The sequence below is a fragment of the Astyanax mexicanus genome, unplaced genomic scaffold (genome assembly GCF_023375975.1).
Source record: "Astyanax mexicanus isolate ESR-SI-001 unplaced genomic scaffold, AstMex3_surface scaffold_37, whole genome shotgun sequence".
Classification (NCBI taxonomy): domain Eukaryota; kingdom Metazoa; phylum Chordata; class Actinopteri; order Characiformes; family Acestrorhamphidae; genus Astyanax; species Astyanax mexicanus.
In genome coordinates this window covers 1,750,001-1,775,451 of record NW_026040047.1, presented here as the reverse complement: position 1 = coordinate 1,775,451, position 25,451 = coordinate 1,750,001, and the positions used below count along the sequence as shown (strand labels likewise).

At 37.8% G+C, this 25,451-nt stretch overlaps 2 protein-coding genes across 3 annotated transcripts in view; one reads left to right on the top strand and one right to left on the bottom strand.

Annotated features, from left to right (window-relative positions):
* pik3c2a (phosphatidylinositol-4-phosphate 3-kinase, catalytic subunit type 2 alpha) overlaps positions 1 to 7,261 on the top strand; it is a 55,895-nt gene extending 48,634 nt beyond the window's left edge. For both annotated transcript variants that reach the window (XM_022679940.2, XM_022679941.2), the window contains exons 30-33: positions 2,545 to 2,626; positions 2,727 to 2,836; positions 4,180 to 4,305; positions 5,379 to 7,261. In XM_022679940.2, coding sequence (XP_022535661.2) covers positions 2,545 to 2,626; positions 2,727 to 2,836; positions 4,180 to 4,305; positions 5,379 to 5,561 — 501 coding nt within the window. In that variant the 3' untranslated portion in view covers positions 5,562 to 7,261. The remainder of the gene's footprint in view (positions 1 to 2,544; positions 2,627 to 2,726; positions 2,837 to 4,179; positions 4,306 to 5,378) is intronic.
* Positions 7,262 to 19,341: 12,080 nt separating this feature from the next.
* Positions 19,342 to 25,451, bottom strand: part of si:dkey-119f1.1 (Structural maintenance of chromosomes protein 6-like) — a 44,330-nt gene continuing 38,220 nt past the window's right edge. Inside the window, exons 26-27 of the mRNA XM_049473389.1 lie at positions 22,907 to 23,004; positions 19,342 to 19,816 (exon numbers count right to left, since the gene is read on the bottom strand). Coding sequence (XP_049329346.1) covers positions 19,723 to 19,816; positions 22,907 to 23,004 — 192 coding nt within the window. The 3' untranslated portion in view covers positions 19,342 to 19,722. The remainder of the gene's footprint in view (positions 19,817 to 22,906; positions 23,005 to 25,451) is intronic.

The window sequence follows — 25,451 nt, the reverse complement described above, 5'->3', positions numbered from 1 at the left end:
CTTACAGTGCGTATAGAAAATCTTTTGCTATCGAAAATCTTACCTTTTTCACATTTATACACTGAAAATGATTTATCAATTACCTCAATTTAGGCCTGTCACAGTAATTATATTATCGACTCATCGTTCAATAAATGGACATGATCTCAATCATTTTAATAATCGTGATATCGTCTATTGTGTTTGCACTCTCTCTCTCTCTCTCTCTCTCTCTCTCTCTCTCTCTCTCTCTCTTTCTCTCTCTCTCTCAACCTATTTGATTCAAGCTGGAAATGTTTTGGGTTCCAAAAAAATTTAGATGCGTAAACAGAAATGGAAAATTTCATGTCCTTTAAAAGGGTGTAATTTCTTTGTTATTATATTATGTTATCATTATATAGGTGCCATTTAATGGTCTTGAAATGCCAATAATATCATTTATCGCAGTATCGTTGGCAAAAAATATCGTGACGGGCCTACCTCAGTTGTACTGGTTTTGCTTAGTTTCAGAAGAAAACCAGCTGTTCTTTGACGAGTTCACTTCTAGTAGTGCATGCTAACACTATAGTTGGAAAGGTGTTTTAAAAGAGCTCCGTAATAAAGTTGTGAAAGGCGCAAGTTAGGAGAAATATACAAAAAAGAGTCCTGTTCAGAGCATTATCAAGACATGGAAAGGGTTTAGCACCACTTTGAAGGACCTACGAGGCTGTATAGCTGAGGTTGTTCGGCCTGTGCACAGGTTTTACTCAAGGCTGGCCTGTACAGCAGGGTGGCAAGAAATAAGCCACTCCTAAAACAGTATCATGCTGAGTTTCATTTGTGTTTTGCAAAAAAACATGAAAGATTTTAGTAGCAAAAGGTTTTATGGTCAGATGAGACCTTTTTGCTCTGAATTCCAAGCGGTATACTTGGCGATAACCAAACATAGCACACCACCAACATTACACCCTACCTGCTGTGAAGCAGAAGGAAAAATGGATGCTTCCAAGTGCATCCAAATTCTTAGGGAATTATTGCACACCTCTTCTAGACAGCTGAAGATGGGTAAAAGATTCATCTTCATCCACCCTAAACACACTACCAAAAAAACAAAGCAGTGGCTTAAGGATAGAAAGGTTAATGTCCTTCAGTGGTCAAGTCAGAGCCCTGATCTAAAACTGATAGAAAATTCATGGAAGGACTTGAGAGCAATGCATCGCCTGTCGCCACAAAATTTTGTATGGAAGAATCAGTAAATATCCCCCAATCCAGATGTGCAAAGCTGTCAGGGACGTATCCAAACAGACTCACTCATAGTGGATCTACAAATTACTGAATCAGGAGTCGATGAAATGCTATTCTGCATTTTTATTAGGGCCCAAGCAACTTTGGTACACTCATTGACTTCCTTATACACAACAAAGAACACTTGGATTTACCTGACTCCGCCCAACAGGAAGTCGGCCACTTTGGCAGGAAGTTTCAAAATAAAATGTCTCGCACTCAATTTTTGGGAGGTTATGATGTTTGAAAACTCTTGAAACATCACATACTTCACCTGCTTGTTGTGGGCTGGCCTTTGATCTGGAAATTAAATTTTTGTGTTTCACAAGCTCTGTAGCGCCATCTATGTTATCAATACATATTTGCTATTCCTGAAATGCTTGAAAACTCTCGAAAATTGGTAAACTAAATAAGGCTTTGAAACAGTTTACGAATATTTTAACCTTTTTCATGTGTAGCTAAAGGACTCTACAGCACCCCCTATTTTGTTCAGCTAATAAATTAGCTGTGGCCAGCTATAAATTTCTCTAATATTTTCGAAATTTGATAGAAACATATAGATATAATGATCCTGCATCTATTAGCCAACAGTTTGTTTATGCTCAGCCCAACAGGAAGTCGGCTGTATTGGAATTTACACTATTGGAAGATGCAACATGAGTGTGGTCAGAACACAGGTTCTTGGAAATTTTGTATAAATGTGTTTCTAATGAGCTCTATAGCGCCACCTACTATTCAATGCATATTTAACATTATAGGAATGCTCAAAAACTCTTGAAATTTGGCAGATTCAAAAAGACCTCAAAATAGTTTACAAACATTTTGATCATTTTTTCACGTGTAACTAGAGGACTCTACAGCGCCCCCTATTTGGTACCTGTAACAATCTCAAAATTTCTGCAACTCTCTCGAATTTTGGTAGGAGCATAGATATTACGATGCCTTACGCATCGGCTTGTATTAGCTCCACCCAACAGGAAGTTGGCCATATTGGAATTTGTGAAATTTTTACACCTTTTCTACAAACTCATTCAAACTCCTCCTGTTGTGCGAGGGCACTGTGTCCTCCTGTGACGGGGGAACTCTGTTTTTTTTAATACATTTTCAGAACTGTTGTATTTTTTCTTCAATGTTTTAAGGCAAAGTTTACACATAAAACTGCAAAAAAGGGGGTTGAAGATTTTCTATAGTCACCGTACCATCTACATAAATACAGAATATTTTGTGTGATTTGATATTAATTAATTATCTAAAAGACATTAACCACAACTAACAGAGCTGTGTGTCGTTGTGTTTCTCCAGTGTGATCTTATCTACACGTTCTTCCATCCCATTGCACGAGATGACCGGACGGAGGGGGTGGATGGGTTTCCTAAAGTACCAGGTGTGTTTGTCTGAATTAAATTGTAAAATCTCTCCAAAGTTAAACGTTAAATGTGCTGTAAATGTTCTGGCTCCCCGTAACGCGAGTGTGTGTTTTACAGAGGTAACGCCGGTCAGCCCCGCCTCCGGCCGCGTGGGGGGGGAGGTGAAGCTCTCCGTGTCGTATCGGAACAGCACGCTCTTCATCATGGTGATGCACATTAAAGACTTGGTGAGTTCAGATGATCAGTTCCTGAAAATCCTTCATCTTCAGCACACAGACTGTAAACTTCTTCGGAAGTTAGCCGGACGTTAGCTGTTCTAGCTGCTGTTAAAATGATCATACTATAAACTCACATCTTTAAATAAAGCCAGGTTCACACTACACCACTTTTTGAGTGGTCAGTCATAGTGCTGTTCACACTACACGACTGGTTCTGCTGGAATCACGAGTCCTTCAGTTGTTGAGACACAGAGTCACAATTTACACAATTTCTCACTGTGGGAAATCACCAACTTACCTGGCTGCTCTACAGAAACATGTTTATCACAAGAACTGGTGATGCCATGCCAAGGAATATTTATAGAGGAGAATACGCACTTAAAGTGAGTCCAACATGAATAAGTTTATATAAGCAAATGAGCAAAATCAGATTTTATAAATGTCTGATCAGTTTATACTGAAATATGTACTCATGTCCTCAACACACAACTATATCAAATGTTTTAGTACCGCAGACATAATTTTTTATCATTTTGATTGTTATACGCCTTTTAAATGCCTTTTATATTTTACCTGTATCTCCAGGACCAGCTCGCCAACCAATCAGCTTCTGATCAGTATCAGTAATGCAAGTGCTTTACAGTGTAAAACCAGTTTTCTGTAGATAAACTGAAATATACAGGCAAGCTTTCTTAAGTACAAGGCTTATTTTAGTAAAATACATTATTCTACTTTCTAAAATTAAAGAAATACTCAGAATAAATAGTTAATTATTATTTTTTATTTAAAGTTTCTGGCTTTTTAGCTTCATTCATCTTATTCATAGAGGATTTACTCGTGGGCTCCCTCTAGAGTTTAACAGGGGGGACAGAAAATGGTCAGACTCTCCATAAACGTTTAACTCTGGTAAAGCAGGAGATGTGTTTTGGACCAGTAGTTCTCTCTTTCCCTTTGATCCTATTTGCCAGTATATAGACGCTGCTCCTGACTCCTAGTTACTGACTAAGTCAGATATTTTGCATGCCAAATATTTGCCAGGCATCTGCAACTGGTAGTCGATCTGTCGGCTTAACAAGCGTCCTTCATCAGTTCACACTACGCTACAGCGCGAGCACAGAGAGATCTCCAATCAAAAAAAAAAACCTGTCGACTGAAAAAACAGGTTCAAATCATGTAGTGTGAACCTGGCATAAAGTGTTTTTTCAGATGCTGCTAAATTGTGTGGATTCTAGATGTTCTTATATATTTACGTTAAATGCTTAACTAATTTCTTGTTTATTAACTCTGAAGCTGTGAACTCGAGTGCTTTTATTAATATGTTTATTGTTATCTATCTCTAAATGTCCTTTCAGGTGTCTGATGATGGAACAGATCCAAACCCATATGTGAAAACGTACCTACTTCCAGACCCACACAAAACCTCAAAGCGCAAAACCAAGATCTCTAGGAAAACTCGGAATCCAACGTTTAACGAAATGGTAAGCTTCAAGGCCAACACTGAGACACTGATACAGGTGTTAAATACACCTATATAATATACAAGTTTCACATTTTCAACTGAAATGAACTACATTTTTAACCAGTATACTGATCTTCAGCCAAATCTTCTACCAGTCACATAATTTTACTATGCTGTTCTTATTAAAGTAATTTATTCATTTCTGTTTCTCCTCGTGTTGTTTAAACATAGCTCTGCTCTATATGTCTTTATTTAATAGTTTTGGTGCTTGTTTCTGCACTGTTCTATTAAGTGCAGGTATTTCTGGTGTAACAGGAACATTAACCTTTATTTTTTGCTACAAGATGCACAATTTTAGCAGAGATTTTGCACTTTAATCAGATTCTATCACAAATGAATACTTCAGACTAGTGCTTATATTTTATTGCATGCCTGGGTTTTTATAAAGGTTTGTGAGTTACTGTACTGTTAGGAGCACATATAATATTAAACATCAGGGCTTTAAATTAATGCTTTGATTATTATTGGGTTTACTTTATTAATAATAATCCCACAAAATTACGCAATATGCAGGGTTCGTACGGGTGCTTAAAATCCTGGAAAATGCTTGAATATTAACGTTCTGTTTTTCTGGCCTGAAAAGTGCTGGAATTCTAAAGAAAGTGCTTAGAATTTTAGAAATATGCAGATCATAAAATAAAAAAAGGTTTTAATTTCTTTTCTTCCTGCTGTTACCAAACACAATTCTGATTGTGTTCACATAAACATAATACCATCTCTTAAAGATGTAAAGAACATTTGGTATTTAAATTATGTGAAACTGACACCAATAAATCCATAATTCCTGCTGTTTACTTTTCTTTCTCAGTAGTGTAGTCGCTGTGAAGTGTGGAGAATATATTGATTATGGCTGAATTGCAGTTTTGAGATTTCCCTGTTATCATTAATTTAACGCAGCTGAACGATGCTGGAAGTTGCTGCTCTATATATTTTTTGAGTATAGACTGGAAAGGATTGAAACACAGTGTTGTACAGTAAGATCATAGTGAACACTGGTGAGTTAATAGTGATGGTGCTGTTTGATTGCTGCAGTTGGTGTACAGCGGCTACAGTAAGGAGACGCTGAAGCAGAGGGAGCTGCAGCTCGGTGTTCTGAGCGCCGAGTCTCTGAGAGAGAACTTCTACCTGGGCGGAATCACCCTCAGCCTGCAGGACTTCGACCTGAGCCAGGAGACGGTGAAGTGGTACAAGCTGACGGCAGTGCCGTACTTCTAGACTCCTTCATCATCATCATCACCTCCTCCTCCTGGATCCAGCCGGGGGTCTGAAGAGAGCGAACCTCCCCCTCGTGACGCTGCAGCACATTTCAACCCCCTGAACTCTTAACGTCTTACTGACGCTAATCAAGGTCCACTCCTTCTCAAGCAATACTCGTACTGAGCTCCAACTTTAATAAATGCTATATTTTCTACTTTTATGTCGTTACAGGACCAAATCGAAGTGGACAAACCTTTTAATTCTTATTTTAGCTACTTTAATGCACACACAGCTCGTCTCAACCCTGTAGAATAGAAAAATAAATACTGCCAATAGATTAGGACTCCATGATATTTAATCTAATATCAGCCAGTATTGAGCTGTGAAGCAGTGGAGGAACTGTGTTCTCTGGAATGATGATGGAGCTCCATCCAGTTCTTTAGCTGGAGATGATTATTATATGTTTATGATTATTCTGACCTCACTGATCGCAATCAGATCCTCACAGCAATGCTCCAGAATCTAGTAGAGTAGAGACAGTAGTTACTCCAAAAAAAGAGTTTATCCTGGTTTTTTTAATACCCTTAATTCATTTCAGAAGAAGCAATGAGTAATGAGTGAGCAGCTGCCACATTATTACTACAGCTGTTCTTGTAGTATAATAAGGCGTCTGTGTGTAAAATATACACGTGTAATATATACACTCACACAGTGCTGTGCGGAGGTTTCGGGCACCTGTTAAAATGAAAATAATCCCACCTCATCTTCACTGCGTTCTGCAGAACTTAAAAAAATCTATATACATTTCCTTACATTGTATTTATGTTTACCTGCGTCTGTTCTGATGTGATTGGATGTTTTTTTTTTTTGTTTTTTAAAGCAATAAGAAATTTACTGCGCAGATAAAGAATAGGTTTTGATGATGTGCTGAGGTGCCTGAAGCCCCGGCGCAGAGCTGTGTGTTTAGGTTTGTATATGAGAGAGAGAGAGAGAGATAGAGAGAGATGTATTTTTTGTTTTTATAAAGTGGCTCATTTTTACACTCTTTACACTTTTTTCTTTTTTACACAGTAAAATAGGAAACTAGTCAAGAATTTCCTGATCTTGTGCCAAACTGAAACAACTTGACCACTTTTCTCCCCAGGGATCAGGACGGGGGGCCTTCACAGGACGGGATTCACTATTTTCCTACAGTCTTTTGTATTTTCTGTGTCTCAGTGCTTTGATCTTCCTCTGCAGGAGAAACTCAAGTGTACTTTCAGATCAGATGAGATCAGCTGAGCTCCTGCTGCACGTTACTCTGAGCGCTGAACTCTAATTCATCCTCTGATTCAAGCCATCGAAACTCTGATCTGATTCCCCTTCAGTACAGCCTGGACTCTGTTATTATTAATAACAGTGAATAATTATTGTGTTCTCTCTTTTTAAAGGGAATAGCGGGATTGACTAGACGCTGCTGCCTCTGTTCAGATTTAATGAGTTAAATCAAAGTAATCACGAGTTATCTGGAAATATTTTTAAATGTAAAGTATTTAGAAAATCAGTCACTTCACAAACAGGACTTGATTTCATTGATAATTGTTTTTAAAAAAAAATTGATGACTGAGTTTATCAAGGCCAGTTATTTATTGTTAATTGGTTATCTTTAACCTGGTTTAATCGGTATGCACTGTTATCTTTTTCCACATAAGCCGAATTAAATGTCTTTGAACATCGTCTTTGCTTGTTTTATTTTTTTATTTTTTATTTTAAGATGAGAAGAATATAAAAGTTTAGAGTTTCTAATGTGGGGAAATCACACAGCACACACCTCAGTATACATATATATTACATGCTCTTTAATTAATCTAAATTAATCGTTTTGTTTCTATGAAAATATTTTAAACTGTTCAATTTAAATTAATTTGAGCTTAGAGCTAAATCAATAATCAAATCAAATTTATTTATATAACATTTTTTTATAACTGATGTCGCAGAGCAGCAAAAAAAAAATCTGAGTCTCGAGGAAGAATAGAAATTTAAAGTATTATTTAAGCCCAATTGGTACTTTCTGCAGTGTGGGCAGTGTGCCAAGTCCTGCTGGAAAATGAAATCTGCATCTCCATAAAAGTTGTCAGTAGCAGAGGGAAGCATGAAGTGCTGTAAGATTTTCTGCACTGCACTGACAGCAAAGCTAAACTGCTTAATTTTTTCGCCAGGAGTGGAATAAGGTCACCCAAAAGCGGTGTGTAAGACTGGTGGAGGAAAACATGATGCCAGGATGCATGAAAACTGTAATTAAAAAACAGGGTTATTCCACCAAATATTGATTTCTGAGCTCTTTAAACTTTATGAATACATTTATGAACTTTTTATAGAATACAGTCGTGTTTTGTGTACAATTCTGATACAATTGAAATAAGAAAAGACACAAGTCCTGCACTTTTAAATATACTCTCAGTAAACTAAGTTACTTAGTCTAGCGGTTTTATTCTTAAAGCATACGTATAAGTCTTCTAAGTGAATTTCTAATAATACTTAGTTACATTATTTTATTATTACTATTATTACTAACTGTTCTTTAATTAGATTTTGTATTAGATTACATATATAAAAATAAGTAAGATATACTTAGGATATATATGTGGTAATGAATTATAATATGAATGAAGTCTGTAACAGGCCTGATGGAACTCCTGCCTCAGAATGTTGAGGTGCGTGATGTCACAGCCATGATGTCACAGCCAAAGTAACCTTTACATGAATTATTCTTTAAAAACTCTGAACACGTGGGCACTTGCAGATTCCTGGATGAATTGGGCTGGATGGTTGTACTTTAAATAAAATCTCAGGTTAGTAGTATTGCCAGCTTTTGTTTCCACTGTTGTCAGGGGTGTAGCAACAAATTCAGGGCCCGCTACACTCTCAAAGTCAGTGGGCCTCTATCCATGCCAGTACACAAGGAACGTGAGCGAAAAAATAAAAATCTGGATTTTCATGGGCCCCTCTCCCTACTCGGGCCCTGGGTAGTCAGGTCCACTTTTCCCCCCACTACCACGCCCATGACTGTTGTTAAACCTTGTAAACATACCGGCTGATTCACACTGATGGTTCTCCTCGCTCATTCAGCTTAAAGTCAAAATACTCCCAAAATACATCTCAAACTTCTCTAAAGCTGTGTTGTTTTGAGAAAGTCCAATTAGCCTCGAATATGTTCGCAAGCTAACACATCTCCGCACTAGTGGCGGATGCTGGTCTTTCAAGGAGGGGAAGCTCAATTTCGGTCTACATCTTAACATATGTCGTTTTATTTATACAAAAATTCTACTCTCCCTGAGATGTTTTTTTTTTTGTAAACAAAAGGCATTATTTTCAAGTTTTCACTACACAACAAAAAGGTACCCATTCTTTACATTGAGCAATGTAGACGCTATGACATGAATAAACATAAAATGATCATTAAAAAAACATTTTGCAAAATCTTTAAAGTTGGTAAAGGGGGTAAATTTATTTCCTTTTTGAACAGTTTTAATTTCCTTGAATAATCCCATTAATATTTTTAATTATTTTTAATGATAACACAATACTTACTACTGGCCCCTGTTCATTTATGAGTTTCATCAAGAGGAATGGCCATCAGTACATTTTATTTGTTACATCACTTCCAGTCAGCCAGCTCACTTTATCATCCCAGAACAGCTGAAAATACCTGTTACTTTTCCCACCTTTTACACTAAATTAATCTGAGCAGTTGATCTGCCCTGCTGCTGTTTAACTAAGTTTTTCTTCGTAAGGAAGACTATCAAATGGCTTCTCCAAAATCCGTCCACAACATTAAAACTGGAGCGAGGCTAGTGTGAAGTGTGTCCGTCTGTGAGAGCTTTGTGACGGGCTGAGCAGCACCTGCTGGACAGAAACTGCGATAGAAAAGAGTGACAGAAGTTTTTAATAAAGAAAATGCCGCTATAAGGATTAGGAAAGTCTCCGGTTCAACTCAGAACAGAATGAAAATGCTCCCAGTGCGCATGTTCACACCCAAAGATCGCTGATCGCATGATCGCATTTCGCTGTCAATCAAAAAGAGACTCCGCCTCAGACAGATCATCCAATCATCATGCAGAAGCTGAGCGTCCGGGCCGGCCGAGGCCAGCCCACTGCCCCATAGACCCCCAGTATGAAACGCCAAAAGGCCCAAAAAACGCCTGGACCAGACGCCTTTTATCGAAAAGAACGGCGTATTTTACGTGTTTTTTACGCGTTATTTGTGTGGGTTTTACGCCGTAATATACGCCGTATGATTTCAAGACGCCGTAATATACGCCGTATGATTTCACGACGGCGTTAAAAACGCCGCTAAAAGCACAGAAGACGCCGTTTCCCACGGCGTTTTTCGACCCTTTTGGCGCGCCGTCTCAGTGCAATGAGACTGCAAAAAGCGGCGTTTTAGTGTCTCTCTTGACGCCGTAAAAAGCGGCGTAAATATGGAACGCCAAAGGGCCCAAAAAACGCCTGGACCAAACGCCTTTTATCGAAAAGAACGGCGTAAAATACGCCGTAATATACGCCGTATGATTTCACGACGGCGTTAAAAACGCCGCTAAAAGCACAGAAAACGCCGTTTCCCCCGGCGTTTTTCGACCCTTTTGGCGCGCCGTACAGAGCGCCGTCTCATGATGATCTTACAGAGAGACTCAGTCTAAAGCAATTCACTGCAGATCCGGGCTCCTGAACCAGAGCTCTTCAGTTTTTAAATTACAAATTTACAATATACCTTCTTCAGACATTCCCGCTGGTGCTCATGCCTTTTATTAGTCTAATATTTATGCTGTATCAATGTAAAAATAAACTCTAGGTTTAGGTGAAAGCAAAATGCTGTGCAGCTCACCACTTTTTTTTTATCCAGACGGAAATCACATCACCTTGTCAGTATATCACACATGAAGAACCCTATTGTTGCAAAAACATCAGGGCTTCAATAAATTAATTTATTAATTTATTAAATTAGTTACAAATTATATTAGGAAGCTGATTCTTCTTATTTTTATTCTTATTATAATATTATAATTATATAGTATAATTATAATATATTATATATATTATATTATATTAAATTATATATTAGAATTATTATTATTATTATTATAAGATGTAAATTATTATGAATTTACTATGAATATTATTGTTTTGTTGTTGTTTAAGCATAATATTATTAATATTAGTTTTTATGCTTCAGCAGATCCTGTAATTTTTCTATTTCCATAAGGAAACAAGTAATGTCTTTTACAGACATAGACTTACAAGTTACATATTTATTATATTTATATTTATTATTATATTATATTTACTTCAGTCGCTTAGAAACCTTCATTAAATTATTAATCTGGCTCTTTACTTTGGAAAATCTATTCAATATCCAAACTCATTGGCAAGCCCCACGCACATTATGAGTGTCAACTCATCTCATCATATTCTATTATTATGTAACATCAATTAGCTGATACACATACAGGCAGTACAATACTACGGAGCCCGGGAGGGGCCGTGGATAAAAAAAAACAATTAAATCGAGTGAACGATGTAGCAGTTCGTGCTCACGTTTTCTTTAATTCGAGTGAACGATTTGCAATTCGTGCTCACGATTTCTTTAATTCGTGCTCACGATTTCTGTAATTCGTGCGCACGATTTCTGTAATTCGAGTGAACGATTTCTGTAATTCGTGCTCACGTTTTTATGCGCAATAAGACAAGAAGCTCGGAGGGAAAGGAGCATTTTCTCTCTTGATCTGTTACAGGGGTGCAGTAATGATAATCAGTTATCTACCTTTATAACCTGCTGTTATTAATGCACTAGTGTTACAGTTAGATGTACAGTACAGTGAGCAGATTTTGCCTGGTGGTGGAATCTCTACAGCGCGTGGGGGAGAGCCGTCCGCGGCATCGGTTCCCCCGCCGCCAGACACCTGCCGCGCGCGCAGGTCTTCACGGAGCTTATTTACCAACAATATAGACAAATATAGTCAATTCCAGTCATGATTAAAGGAAACAAACATTACTAATGCAGGATAACTGTGTGTTATTAAAACCAGATCAAAACAAAGTTATAATGCAATGTGGAACTGTTTATAATTTCTTATTTTCAACAATAGTATAACGTAAAGAAGTATAATTTTATAAATATACAGCTATAAGACTTAGGTCCAAATGTACACTGTAAAAGTTAATAAAGATAATACAAAATTAATGCAAGGTGTGACAGTTGTCTATGAATGGCTCATATAAGACTATATAAAATCAAAATAGCTGGTCTAAAATACTATTAATACAATGTATTAAGATATTTAGTAAATAGGCATTTCATATAATAATTTGGATCAATTTGATAATTTATTCCAATATGTTTCCTAAAATAATTAAGTTTCTATATCTGATGAAATGTCCTGAATATCTGCTTATTCTCAAATCACAGTGTCCTGCCCAGAAACATGCCACAAGCTTCAAATAAAAAAATATAATAATTATAAACTTCTTAAATGTATATTTTCTGAATTATGTGTTTATTTATTATACAAATTATTAAAATATAGATTAAATCTATCATAAAAGTAATAATGATGTAACCAGATTTAAGAAGGTGTGCATTTCCTTGGAGGCTGGCTGAATGTTATTTAGAAATTAATAAACACATTTGCACATTGCATTAACTTTATTTTGATCTGGTTTTAATAACACACAGTTGTCCTGCATCAGTAAAATGTTCGTTTCCTTTAATCATGACTGGAATTGACTGTATTTGTCTACATTGTTGGTAAATAAGCTCCGTGAAGACCTGCGCGCGCGGCAGGTGTCTGGCGGCGGGGGAACCGATGCCGCGGACGGCTCTCCCCCACGCGCTGTAGAGATTCCACCACCAGGCAAAATCTGCTCACTGTACTGTACATCTAACTGTAACACTAGTGCATTAATAACAGCAGGTTATAAAGGTAGATAACTGATTATCATTACTGCACCCCTGTAACAGATCAAGAGAGAAAATGCTCCTTTCCCTCCGAGCTTCTTGTCTTATTGCGCATAAAAACGTGAGCACGAATTACAGAAATCGTTCACTCGAATTACAGAAATCGTGCGCACGAATTACAGAAATCGTGAGCACGAATTAAAGAAATCGTGAGCACGAATTGCAAATCGTTCACTCGAATTAAAGAAAACGTGAGCACGAACTGCTACATCGTTCACTCGATTTAATTATTTTTTTATCCACGGCCCCTCCCGGGCTCCGTACAATACACTGTATTTATTATAAACACACAAACTGACCAACAGCACCACAGCTAGCCTAACTCACTCCAGTCTAAATGCTGGACAGCCTGGATCATTAGCTTAAAAAAGCGCTGTTTAATTTTGCGTGCGTGTATGCATTTTTCTTGACGCAGCTTCGAGAAAAAGTGGATCAGATCTTTCGCGCTGCGTGGGGAGATTGATTTCGTTCTTAAAATTCTTTAATTGTGGTATACTTTAAGATTTGAATATTTTTAACATATTAGAGAGACACTTCTGTAAAAACAATCAAAACATTCCTAAAAAGGGGCTAAAGCGACGTTCCTGTGTATAGACACCTATTCACGGTTTGCGGGTGTCTTATCAAGTCTTGTCATTTATTTGCCCTAAAAAAAGGCCTTCAAATCTTACTGTAAATCCTTTGAATTTAACATTGTTGTTGTGTGCTTTTTGCAATTTTCATATTTTCATAATTTTGTCTCTGGTGGTCTTAAAAATTATTTATTTGCACAAACAGGGGCAAAGCAGCCTGGCATTGATGATTTATATATATATATATATATATATATATATATATATATATATATATATATATATATATATATATATATATATATATATATATATATTTATTTATTTATTTTCTCATTTATTCTTATTAATTCTATTTTCTTACTTTCTATTTTCTTTTAAATTGTAAATGCTCGGCTACACTGGAAATGATGTATTCCCGAGAGAAAAAAAAGGTTTATTGATTGAATGATTGGTAAGTTGAGCTATCCAGTGATCAAGAGTGTTCTTATAAATTTAGCCGCCATCCACCACCTCCGTGTCCGTTCCTTGAATATTCAGCTGTCGGGGTGTTTTTTTGAAGTGTTTTTTAGTTTATCACTGTATATCTTATAAACATTTACGTTTCCTTACATTTTATGATTACTAACACTCCTGTTATTTAGATCCTTCAAATAATATAAATACTGATACAGTACCTGGCCAAATATTTAAGAGCTGATAAACCAAGAAACTCTTGAAATATAGCAAAATGACCCTATTAGCTACCATTTACCAAACGTAGCCTAAAAAGAAACACACTATTAATTAATAAAATTCATGGGGCGTCCCTACTACTATTAATTTTATTTAAAATACATTGAACATCATAAATATTAGACTAATAAAAGGCATGAGCACCAGCGGGAATGTGTGAAGAAGGTATATTGTAAATTTGTATTTAAAAACTGAAGAGCTCTGGTTCAGGAGCTCGGATCTGCAGTGAATTGCTTTAGACTGAGTCTCTCTGTAAGAGCATTGGCTGAACAGAGTTTAAATGTATTGGCTTTCAAAACTGGAAGGTGGAGCTCATTATCTTATTATTAAACGCCGCTTTTTACGCCGCTTATTACGGCGTCAAGAGAGACACTAAAACGCCGCTTTTTACGTCGTCTTATTGCACTGAGACGGCGCTCTGTATGGCGCGCCAAAAGGGTCGAAAAACGCCGGGGGAAACGGCGTCTTCTGTGCTTTTAGCGGCGTTTTTAACGGCGTCTTGAAATCATACGGCGTATATTACATTTTATCTTTTCGATAAAAGGCGTCTGTCCAGGCGTTTTTGGGCCTTTTGCCGTTCCATATAAACCCACTGTGATTAATAAACTGCAGCTGTGTTAGTGAGTTAGCTTAACTTTGGAATTACCTACATTGGGAGTCAAGGTTTAAGAAAAATAAACTCTATATGTAATGTTCAACTTTTCCTGTACCTGATCAGTTAACTAAATTCATTTAGTTAACTAGTTATCTAGAAGCTGGATGTAGAGGATAGCCAGAATTTAGTACAACACTGAGTAATGTTGGTCGTTTAAAGCAGTTTTTTAACCCTGATCACTTCCCTAAAACTGAGTTAGCTGATCAGCTGGAAAACAAACAGTAATTTACTGAGTTTACCTGTTAAAATCCTTTAGCCCCCTATGGATCCAAAATTAATCATTATGTATATCAGCAGTGTATTAAACACATCATTTCGCCACTTAAGTACCTGTAAATAGAGAAAGCTGTAGAATATACAGAACAGTGTTAGTATGCAGTAGAATATGGAAGAACAGGGTTAAGAAACACTGATCTAATTTGACTTCTGTTCATTTGTAGTTAACAGTAAGACCACATGTCCTGACGTTAATATTAACATCTGCCAAAAATCTCCATGAAACGTAGTTACATTCTCTCAGTATAAAGAAGTGCTCTCAGTACAAAAAAAAAATAAAAGCGCAGGACACAAAGTTTTTTTTTTTTTAAAGAGTGGAGAAAATGTTTTTGTCATATGTATATTATTCAGACATTGCATGTATATATTTTTTCTAACACCAGTAAATGTAATGTGGAGCAGTGGCGGATGCTGGTCTTTCGAAGAGGGGAAGCTCAATCACGGTCTTAATATATGTAGTTTTATTTATACAAAAATTCTACTCTCCCTGTATTTTTGTACACAAGAGGCATTATTTTCAAGTTTTCACTACACAACAAAAAGGTACCCATTCTTTACATTGAACAATTACATAAAAAGGACGCTATGACATGAATAAACATAAAATGATCAGTAAAAAACACATTACGCAAAATCTTTAAAGTTGGTAAAGGAAAAAATGCAGGTAAATTTATTTCCTTTTTGAACAGTTTTAATTTCCTTAAATAATCACTTTATTAATTTAAATTATTTTGAATGATAACACAATACTTACTACTGGCCCCTGTTCATTTATGTCCTGAGTTTCATCAAGAGGAATGGCCATCAGTACATTTTATTTGTTACAGCACTTCCAGTCAGCCAGCTCACTTTATCATCCCAGAACAGCTGAAAATACCTGTTACTTTTCCCCACCTTTTACACTAAATTAATCTGAGCAGTTGATCTGCCCTGCTGCTGTTTAACTAAGTTTTTCTTCGTAAGGAAGACTATCAAATGGCTTCTCCAAAATCCGTCCACAACATTAAAACTGTCTGACATTATGCTCAGCTTGCACTGGAGCGAGGCTAGTGTGAAGTGTGTCCGTCTGTGAGAGCTTTGTGACGGTAGAAGTCAGAAAGAGTGATAGAAGTCGGTCCGTGTACATTTTGAGAGTCAGCTCTCTATTCAGTTCAAGAATCAAACTGTCAAAATGTACACGGACCGAAGTCAGAAAGAGTAACAGAAGTTAGTCTCCAAACACAAGCAGCTACAGAAAAGCACCAGAAATAGAAGCTGGATTTGTCGCTTGTTGTTTTTAATAAAGAAAATGCCGCTATAAGGATTAGGAAAGTCTCCGGTTCAACAAGAATTATAATGCTCCCAGCGCGGATGTTTAAAGATCGCTGATTCGCTCATTTCGCTGTCAATCAAAAAGGGACTCCGCCTCAGACAGATCATCCAATCATCATGCAGAAGCTGAGCATCCGGGCCGGCCGAGGCCAGCCCACTGCTCCATAGACCCCCAGAGACGCTGAGCGTCCGATGGGCGGGACAAAGCCCAGCATTTATCCAATGACTCGTCTGGTTTGGCCGCGCGCTTTGCTCCGCTATTGAAGTCTGTGCACTGTTTAAAGCAGCGCTGTGAAGCTGCGGGAATGAGTGAGAGGAAAGCCGCGGCGTTACCAGTGATAAGAAGCTGATTCTGAACTAAGTTCAGCGCAGTGTAGCGCATATTTAATCAGTGACATGTACACACAACAGTATATATTTAATCACTTATTTTTTTACATTTTAGGGGAAGCTGAGCTTCCCTTGCAGTCTTAGAGCAATCGCCACTGAGTGGAGTAACATGTTTAAGTTGTAAAGTCACCTTTTCTTGGATGTAACTAATTCTAAACAAAATACCGAAAAAAAAATGATTATTTGTGATAAAAAGTAATTCCACAAATGTTGTTCTAGGAAACTATAGTCTGGACTTTGGTTCATATTCTCAAATGTGTGTAGCAGCACAGTGACTGCTCACTCTATGGAGTGAATTTTGTGCCAAAAGTTTTACACAAAAAAATAAAATCCGCAATCAAAATGTTACAATTTTTGCTTTTGATTCCTATGTTACAAATTCAAAAGATAAAAAATATATAGCAAATATATATTTTTAAATATACTTGGTTATTTTATTATCCTTTGCAGTTATTTGGAAATTATTTCAGTTTGGTCTTTGCTTTTATTTTTGTGTTTTTGTGAATTTTCTGTGGATTTTTTTTTATTTTTCTGTTAAAGACTTTTGCTTCTGGAATCCCTCTTTTGCTTCTGCTTCAGTTTTTTGCTTCTGAGTTTTGGCACAGTTTTCACGGGTGGGCGGGGCTTAGAAGAAGGGGTTCCCCTTGAATCTCCATTGGTCAGCTGGTTCTGGACTGGCGGGTTCCCTGAACCCTCGTCTGAGACTGACCACGCCCCCAAACACCCCGCCAGCTTCAAGCGTCCTTCCAAACACGGAGTGAACAGCAGCTTCCAGCAAACAGCAACAGCAGCAGATACTTTTACAATTAAATATTATACAAACGTTATGTTTAATGTTATATTATGTTATATTATTCTCTGTTTCACTCCATTTAAAAGCTCACATTAGCAAGATGTGCTAAATATTCACGCGCAAATTATGATAGTTACCTAGTCAATGAGCTAGTGAGTTAGCTAATTACCTAATCAGTGAACTAGTCAGTTATCTTAGTCAATGAGCTAGTGAGTTAGCTAGTTACCTACTCAGTGAGCTAGTGAGCAACCTAGCCAGCTAACTAGTGAGTTATCTAGCCAGTGAACTAGTGAGTTAGTTACCTACTCAGTGAGCTAGTGAGTTAGCAGGTTACTTACTCAGTGAGCAAGTGAGTTACCTAGTCAGTGAACCAGTGAGTTACATAGTAAGTGTGCTACTGAGTTAGCTACTTACCTACTCAATGAGCTAATGAATTAGAATGCTACCTAGTCAGAGAACTAGTGAGTTACCTAGTCAGAGAACTAGTGAGTTACCTACTCAGTGAGCTAGTGAGTTAGCTAGTCAGTGAGCTAGTGAGTTACCTAGTCAGTGAGCTAGTGAGTTACCTACTCAGTGAGCTAGTGAGTTAGCAGGTTACTTACTCAGTGAGCAAGTGAGTTACCTAGTCAGTGAACCAGTGAGTTACATAGTAAGTGTGCTACTGAGTTAGCTACTTACCTACTCAATGAGCTAATGAATTAGAATGCTACCTAGTCAGTAAACTAGTGAGTTACCTAGTCAGAGAACTAGTGAGTTACCTACTCAGTGAGCTAGTGAGTTAGCTAGTCAGTGAGCTAGTGAGTTACCTAGTCAGTGAGCTAGTGAGTTACCTAGTCAGTGAACTAGTGAGTTACCTACTCAGTGAGCTAGTGAGTTAGGTAGTTACCTACTTTCAGCATGAATATTTAGCACTCTCGCTAATGTGACTTGTGAACATAACGTTTGTATAATATTTAATTGTAAAAGTATCTGCTGCTGTTGCTGTTTGCTGGAAGCTGCTGTTCACTCCGTGTTTGGAAGGACGCTTGAAGCTGGCGGGGTGTTTGGGGGCGTGGTCAGTCTCAGACGAGGGTTCAGGGAACCCGCCAGTCCAGAACCAGCTGACCAATGGAGATTCAAGGGGAACCCCTTCTTCTAAGCCCCGCCCACCCGTGAAAACTGTGCCAAAACTCAGAAGCAAAAAACTGAAGCAGAAGCAAAAGAGGGATTCCAGAAGCAAAAGTCTTTAACAGAAAAATCCAAAAAAATCCACAGAAAATTCACAAAAACACAAAAATAAAAGCAAAGACCAAACTGAAATAATTTTCAAATAACTGCAAAGGATAATAAAATAACCAAGTATATTTAAAAATATATATTTGCTATATATTTTTTCTCTTTTGAATTTGTAACATACAATTTTTGCTTTTGATTCCTAACATTTTGATTGCGGATTTATTTTTTTTGTGTAAAACTTTTGGCACAAAATTCACTCCATATCACTCTCTCTGCTGCATGAACTCTGCGTGCACTCAGTTTCTAACCGATAGATGTGGCTGTCTGACAGATCCGGCGAGAGCAGCAGGACTCGCTCTTTCATCTAAACAAATCCACGCGGAATCACGCGGCTGTTATCCACGTCGGCAAAATTATCGCGATAAAAAAAGCTAAAGTCGATAACATAATTATCGCTACAGGACTAACCATACATATATATATTTTTTCAATGCTGAAATGTGTTCCTCTGAAGTAATGAAACATACAGTCCTGCTTAAAATGTACTTTTATAAACATTTCTTAAGCTTTAAAAACACTTTTATTGTGGTAATTATTTCTGCCTCTGCAGCTCCTCTCAGGTTCAGCTGTGCTGTAGGGGAGAATGATGTTTTGTGTACTTTGATTGATTGATTTGCTTTTTGTGATGTGTCTGCGTATCAATCAATCAATCAAATAATACCACCCCCATTGCTGACGACATCCAATCATCTGCATCTCACAGCTATCAGAGGTGCACGGCTGCTGCAGCTCGGCCAATCACCTCGCCCACACACACACCCACACCCCCACACGCACAAAAAAAAAAAAAAAAAAACTTGGTGTTTAACAGAAAGGTTTTAATTTTAGACAAATATCTAACATCTGAAAGGTTTACAACACTATGAACACAGATTCTTTATCTGCAGAAAATAAAGTGGTTTTAAACGGTAAAGCTGCAGTAATGCAACAATATAACATCAAATATTATATATATATATATTCAACATCAAAGCTTCTTTTTTTCTATTGACCGCTAGAGTAACTTTTTGCCTCTGCCTGAAAGATAAACAACTTTTACAGAACCAGGAAAAAACATTCTATATTTCAAGACAAACAACAACAAAAAAACATGCAACAAGATTTCAGCTCTTAATCAGTAAACTGAGCTTCTGACTGAGTTTCCGTTATTCTGCTCCGCCTCCAGCCCAGGCTCCTCCTCACGCCTCCTGCTGACCAAACGGCAGAACAGACTGACTGCGGTCTGGATCTTTCAGACGCAGGATCCGGATCAGATTATTCACAGGGAGAGAACTGCAGAACCAGAGACATAAAATCACAAATAAATCACAAATAAACCCAGACTAACATCATTATAATAACCAAATCTAAATCCCTTCAAAAAGTAATGGAACAGTGAGGCTGATCACGTTATTTCTGCTGTAGAAACACTGAAAACATTTAAATCTGATGTTAAAAGAAGAATATAAGGCAAAAGATCAACATTTCAGCTTTTATTTTCAGGTATTTACACCTGGGTCGGATTCACAGTTCAGAAGATTCAGCACCTTCTGTCTTTCTGTCAGGTGTGTTTTGTTGCCCAGGTGTTTCCTGATACATTAATTATTCAAACAATAAACAGCACTGAATTTCTCAACATTTAGTTTCAGATTTGGGTTTTATCTGTGCAGACTGGGTACAGACTTTACAGTTAGAGGAGTAACAAACATGAAAACCAGAGAGCTGTGAATAAAAGCTATGGGTAAAAAACAAGCAACTGTGAAGCTGAGAAAGGATAGAAAATCAATCAGAACCATTAGAACCAGAACAACTGTTTAGAATGTCCTGAAGAAGAAAGTCGTCACTGGTGTATTAAATAACAGGTGATGAACAGTAGTGCTGTAACAATACATCGATACAAACTATGAACGATACAATGCATCGATTTGACGTAAAAACATCGATGCATGTGTTGTAAAGTTGTACGTGAATACAAAGCTAAGGATGTCCTCTTCTAGATTCTGTGGTTTTTATTGGTCCACAAACAACTACTTTTTTTTTGAGTGATCGTCTTTTGAACCAATAAAGTGAGCGCTGGATCAATCCAATCCAATCAAATCAGGTCATAGCCTTTCTCCAGGGTCACAAAAGTGATTGACACCTATTTCAACCAATAGTAAACGCTTAGACGAAAACACTGGTACGTAATTTGCCCTGAGTGGTCTCCTAATGGCTGGGGGTGGGGCATGTCTAACCACTGTCACCAAAATCCCTCTGCTGAACAAAGGTGCGCCTACAGCGCGCATACGTCTGATTTTGTACCATTTCATCAAAAAATATTAATATTACTCTGAAATAGACTTACATTAATTTATTTTATCACAAACAAAAATATTACAAACTGTTGTTTTTTTTGTACATTTTTTTTCTGCTTTTGATGTTCTCAAATGGAACCTAAATAATGGAAATTAAAGTGTTGAAGTGAATTATTGTTTACTGTTTATGACTTCAGTGCATTTGATGTTTAATAATAAAACATTCAAATTATATTTTGGATGCATTTGTGAGTTCTTAGAAAAGGAACAGATTGTAATCGCATTAAATCGTATCGAACCGAATCGTATCGTGACATAATTTGAGGTATCGTACATTATCACATCTTTGATTAAAATAATCGTATCGTATCGTATTGCATCATAATGAATCTTGTGATTTACAACCCCAATGAACAGGTAGAGCAAGTAAAACCACAGCAGCTGATGAAATAAACATTGTGTTGAGTTTTGTAAAGAAACTCTGAAAAAACTGTTAGTGACATCAGCAACACCCTCCAGTGAGCAGGAGTGCCGTATCACACACACACCTACTGTTCACAAAAGTACAGGGACTTCACCAAAAGAAGAATAGATAAACCAGGCTAGAGTGTACCATGTAGTACTGAGAGAAGCCTGTGACCTGATTCTAAACTGATAAGACAAAAATCTGTGTCTCATCTGTGAAACACAGTGGAGGTAGTGTCATGGCATAAGCTTGCGTGGCATATTCTCTTGGACGGGTTCATTATTGATGTAAAATGTTAGTTACCGTATTTTTCGGACTATAAGGCGCACCGTATTATAAGACGCACTATCAAAGAACGCCTATTTTCTGCTATTTTTCCATACATAGGGCGCATCGCATTATAAGGCGCGTTAAGTGACACTAGAAAGGGTGCCTATATCAAAGTGAACAGGGGTGGCGCCATGTTTCCCTTCCCCCACCGGGGGTGGTCGCTTGCCGGTGGAGCGTCTCAGTATACAAAATCTAGCTCTTTCAAAGTCAAACGAGTGCTGGATATTAATCTACACAGATTCCTCTCCTGAAAACTGTTTATTTGGGTGAGTAACGTGCTTCAGTTTATTTACAGTAAGCTTAGATTTCCAGATGTCCACTAAGGCTTGCTGCACCAGCGTTAGCGTAGCTATCCGCTAGCACGCTAGCTAGTCACCTAAACTAGTAAAGTTAACCCAAACTTAAACGACAGCGTTACACTGAGTAATCCTGCGTGTTCTGGTAAGACAGTGAGATATTAGCTAGCGATTCGTCCCCCGTAGCTTGTTTTAACACGGTAAACAAGCAGATTACAGGCTGATAAAACTCACCTCTGAGAGAGTTAGCGCTTAGCATCTAGCTAATGCTAGCCAGGCAAAGCAGCACAGACTTACAGGCCGATAACTCACCTCTGAACGGTGAACGCTTAGCGATTAGCATCTAACTCTAATAATACTGCTCCAGCAGTATTAAAAGTGCTAAATTTAGAAAATACTGATCTCTGAACAGTGAAAAAGCTAGCTAGCTAAGCGGTTAGCATCTAGCTAATGCTATTTATTGCTGCTCCAGCCACGGAGCTGCACGGCTCTGCACGGAGTGTGTGTTTACTGCTCCTTACACAGGGTAAAATTTAGATAATACTGATCTCTGAACAGTGAATAAGCTAGCTAATGCTATTTGCTGCTCCAGCCTCGGAGCTGCACGGCTCTGGACTCTGTATAGCACTGAAACTCTCTATAACGCTGCACGGAGTGTGTGTTTACTGCTCCTTACAACCTGACGAGTAAAATTTAGATAATACTGATCTCAGTGAATAAGCTAGCTAGCTTAGCGGTTAGCATCTAGCTAATGCTATTGCTGCTCCAGCCTCGGAGCTGCACGGCTCTGGACTCTGTATAGCACTGAAACTCTCTATAACGCTGCACGGAGTGTGTGTTTACTGCTCCTTACAACCTGACGAGTAAAATCCATACAAAAGGCGCACCGTATTATAAGACGCACTGTCAATTTTTGTGAAAATTAAAAGTTTTTAAGTGCGCCTTATAGTCCGAAAAATACGGTAATCTTTTTATTATTATTATTGAGACTCTGTACCTCATGCTCTGTGGAGTGAGGAAGATGAACTGTCTGTAGCGCTGACTCGCTGCAATCTTCAACATCATGTCCATAGAAATCCGCCGGTTCACCATGTCCTGAAGAGACAACATCACCATTTACTCAGGAAAACATTAACTCTAATATTGGAGTGTGTGTGTGTGTGTGAGTGTGAGTGTGTGTGTGAGTGTGTGTGTGTGTGTGAGTGTGTGTGAGTGTGTGTGTGTGTGTGTGTGAGTGTGTGTGGTTAATTCGTTCCTATAAGTATTATGTAAATTCCTCCACAGCACTGCTAAAGGCAAGAAAATTAGTTTTTAAGTTTAGAGAGGATCATTTTAAATGAAAGAATTCAGATTTAAAACTGAATTGAAACAGAATGAGGACATTTCTTTTTTTTAAACAAATTTTCCTCATGTTCTTTTCTACATAAAATTAGAAAATCCTTAATTAATCTCACAGTGCAGAAATCAGGAAATATGCAAACAATACAGTGAAAAAGTTTGGGCACCCTGATCATTTTCATGATTTTCTTTATAAATCATTGGTTGTTCAGATCAGTAATTTCTAGGAGTGTCACAATTTCGATATTTTATCAAAATCGTTCAAAATTGTGTCATGGTCTCGAGCCTCGAAGTCAAAAAGAGGATCGGCGATCCCTCCCTCTAAGCTACGTAAATGGTGCAGCACACTGTAGCGACGCCGCGGACACTGTGACTGATCAAAGAGCAGCTCTTTCTCCAGAGAATGTGGACATTCTCATCTCCTTAAAGAAAAACTTAAAATATAAAAATAACAGCTGTTTTATCTAGCCTCAAATATGATAATAGTTTTGGTACCTTAAGGAGCATCTTTCTCTCAGATAAAGGTAATAATATATCTTTATTAAAGAAAAAGTCTTAAAGTCTTATTTTTCATGTTTAACTGTTATAGTAGGATAGAGTTCAGTTTGTTAAGGCTCTAATTGTTCTATTATTTTGTACATGACTGTTCCTGTATTTTATTATTATTTATTTTGTTATGTTGCACATTGCTGTTTTAATAGTGCACACTGCTGCTACCAAAAAAAAAACACTAGATGGCATTACATATATACAGTTGTGGTCAAAAGTTTACATACACTTGTAAAAAAACATAATGTTATGGCTGTCTTGAGTTTTCAATAAGTTCTACAACTCTTATTTTTCTGTGATAGAGTGATCGGAACACATACATGTTTGTCACAAAAAACAGTCATAAAATTAGGTTCTTTCATAAATTTATTATGGGTCTGCTGAAAATGTCACCAAATCTGCTGGGTCAAAAATATACATACAGCAACATTAGTATTTGGTTACATGTCCCTTGGCCATTTTCACGGCAACTAGGCGCTTTTGGTAGCCATCCACAAGCTCCTGGCAAGCTTCAGGTCGAATGTTTGACCACTCTTCTTGACAGAATTGGTGCAGTTCAGCTAAATGTGATGGTTTTCTTGCATGAACCCGTTTCTTTAGCACTGTCCACATGTTCTCAATGGGGTTTAAGTCAGGACTTTGGGAAGGCCATTCTAAAACCTTAATTCTAGCCTGGTTTAGCCATTCCTTTACCACTTTTGATGTGTGTTTTGGGTCATTGTCTTGTTGGAACACCCAACTGCGCCCAAGACCCAACCTTCGGGCTGATGGTTTTAAGTTTTCCTGCAGAATTTGGAGGTAATCCTCCTTCTTCATTATCCCATTTACTTTCTGCAAAGAACCAGTTCCACTGGCAGCAAAACATCCCCAGAGCATAATACTACCACCACCATGCTTGACAGTAGGCATGGTGTTCCTGGGATTAAAGGCCTCACCTTTTCTCCTCCAAACATATTGCTGGGTGTTGTGGCCAAACAGCTCAATTTTTGTTTCGTCTGACCAGAGAACTTTCCTCCAGAAGGTTTTATCTTTGTCCATGTGATCAGCAGCAAACTTCAGCCGAGTCTTAAGGTGCCTTTTCTGGAGCAAGGGCTTCTTTCTTGCACGGCAGCCTCTCAGTCCATGGCGATGTAAAACACGCTTGACTGTGGAGACTGACACCTGTGTTCCATCAGCTTCCAAATCCTTGCAGACCTGCTTCTTGGTGATTCTTGGTTGACTCTTGACCATCCTGACCAATCTCCTCTCGGCAGCATGTGATAGCTTGCGTTTTCTTCCTGATCGTGGCAGTGACACAACTGTTCCATGCACTTTATACTTGCGTATAATTGTCTGCACAGTTGCTCTTGGGACCTGTAGCTGCTTTGAAATGGCTCCAAGTGACTTCCCTGACTTGTTCAAGTCAATAATTCGCTTTTTCAGATCCACACTGAGTTCCTTTGACTTTCCCATTGTAGCTTTTGTAGCTGAGTCTAATCACTGGGTCAAATGAGCCCTATTTAAATGGGCTCATGAGAAGTCAACAGCTGTAGTCAATCAGAATCACTTACAAGAAGTGAAGAGGCCATGACATGAAGCTAATTTGATTGACACAACTCGCTACATCACCAAAATTGACAAATTTTGTTGCTGTATGTATATTTTTGACCCAGCAG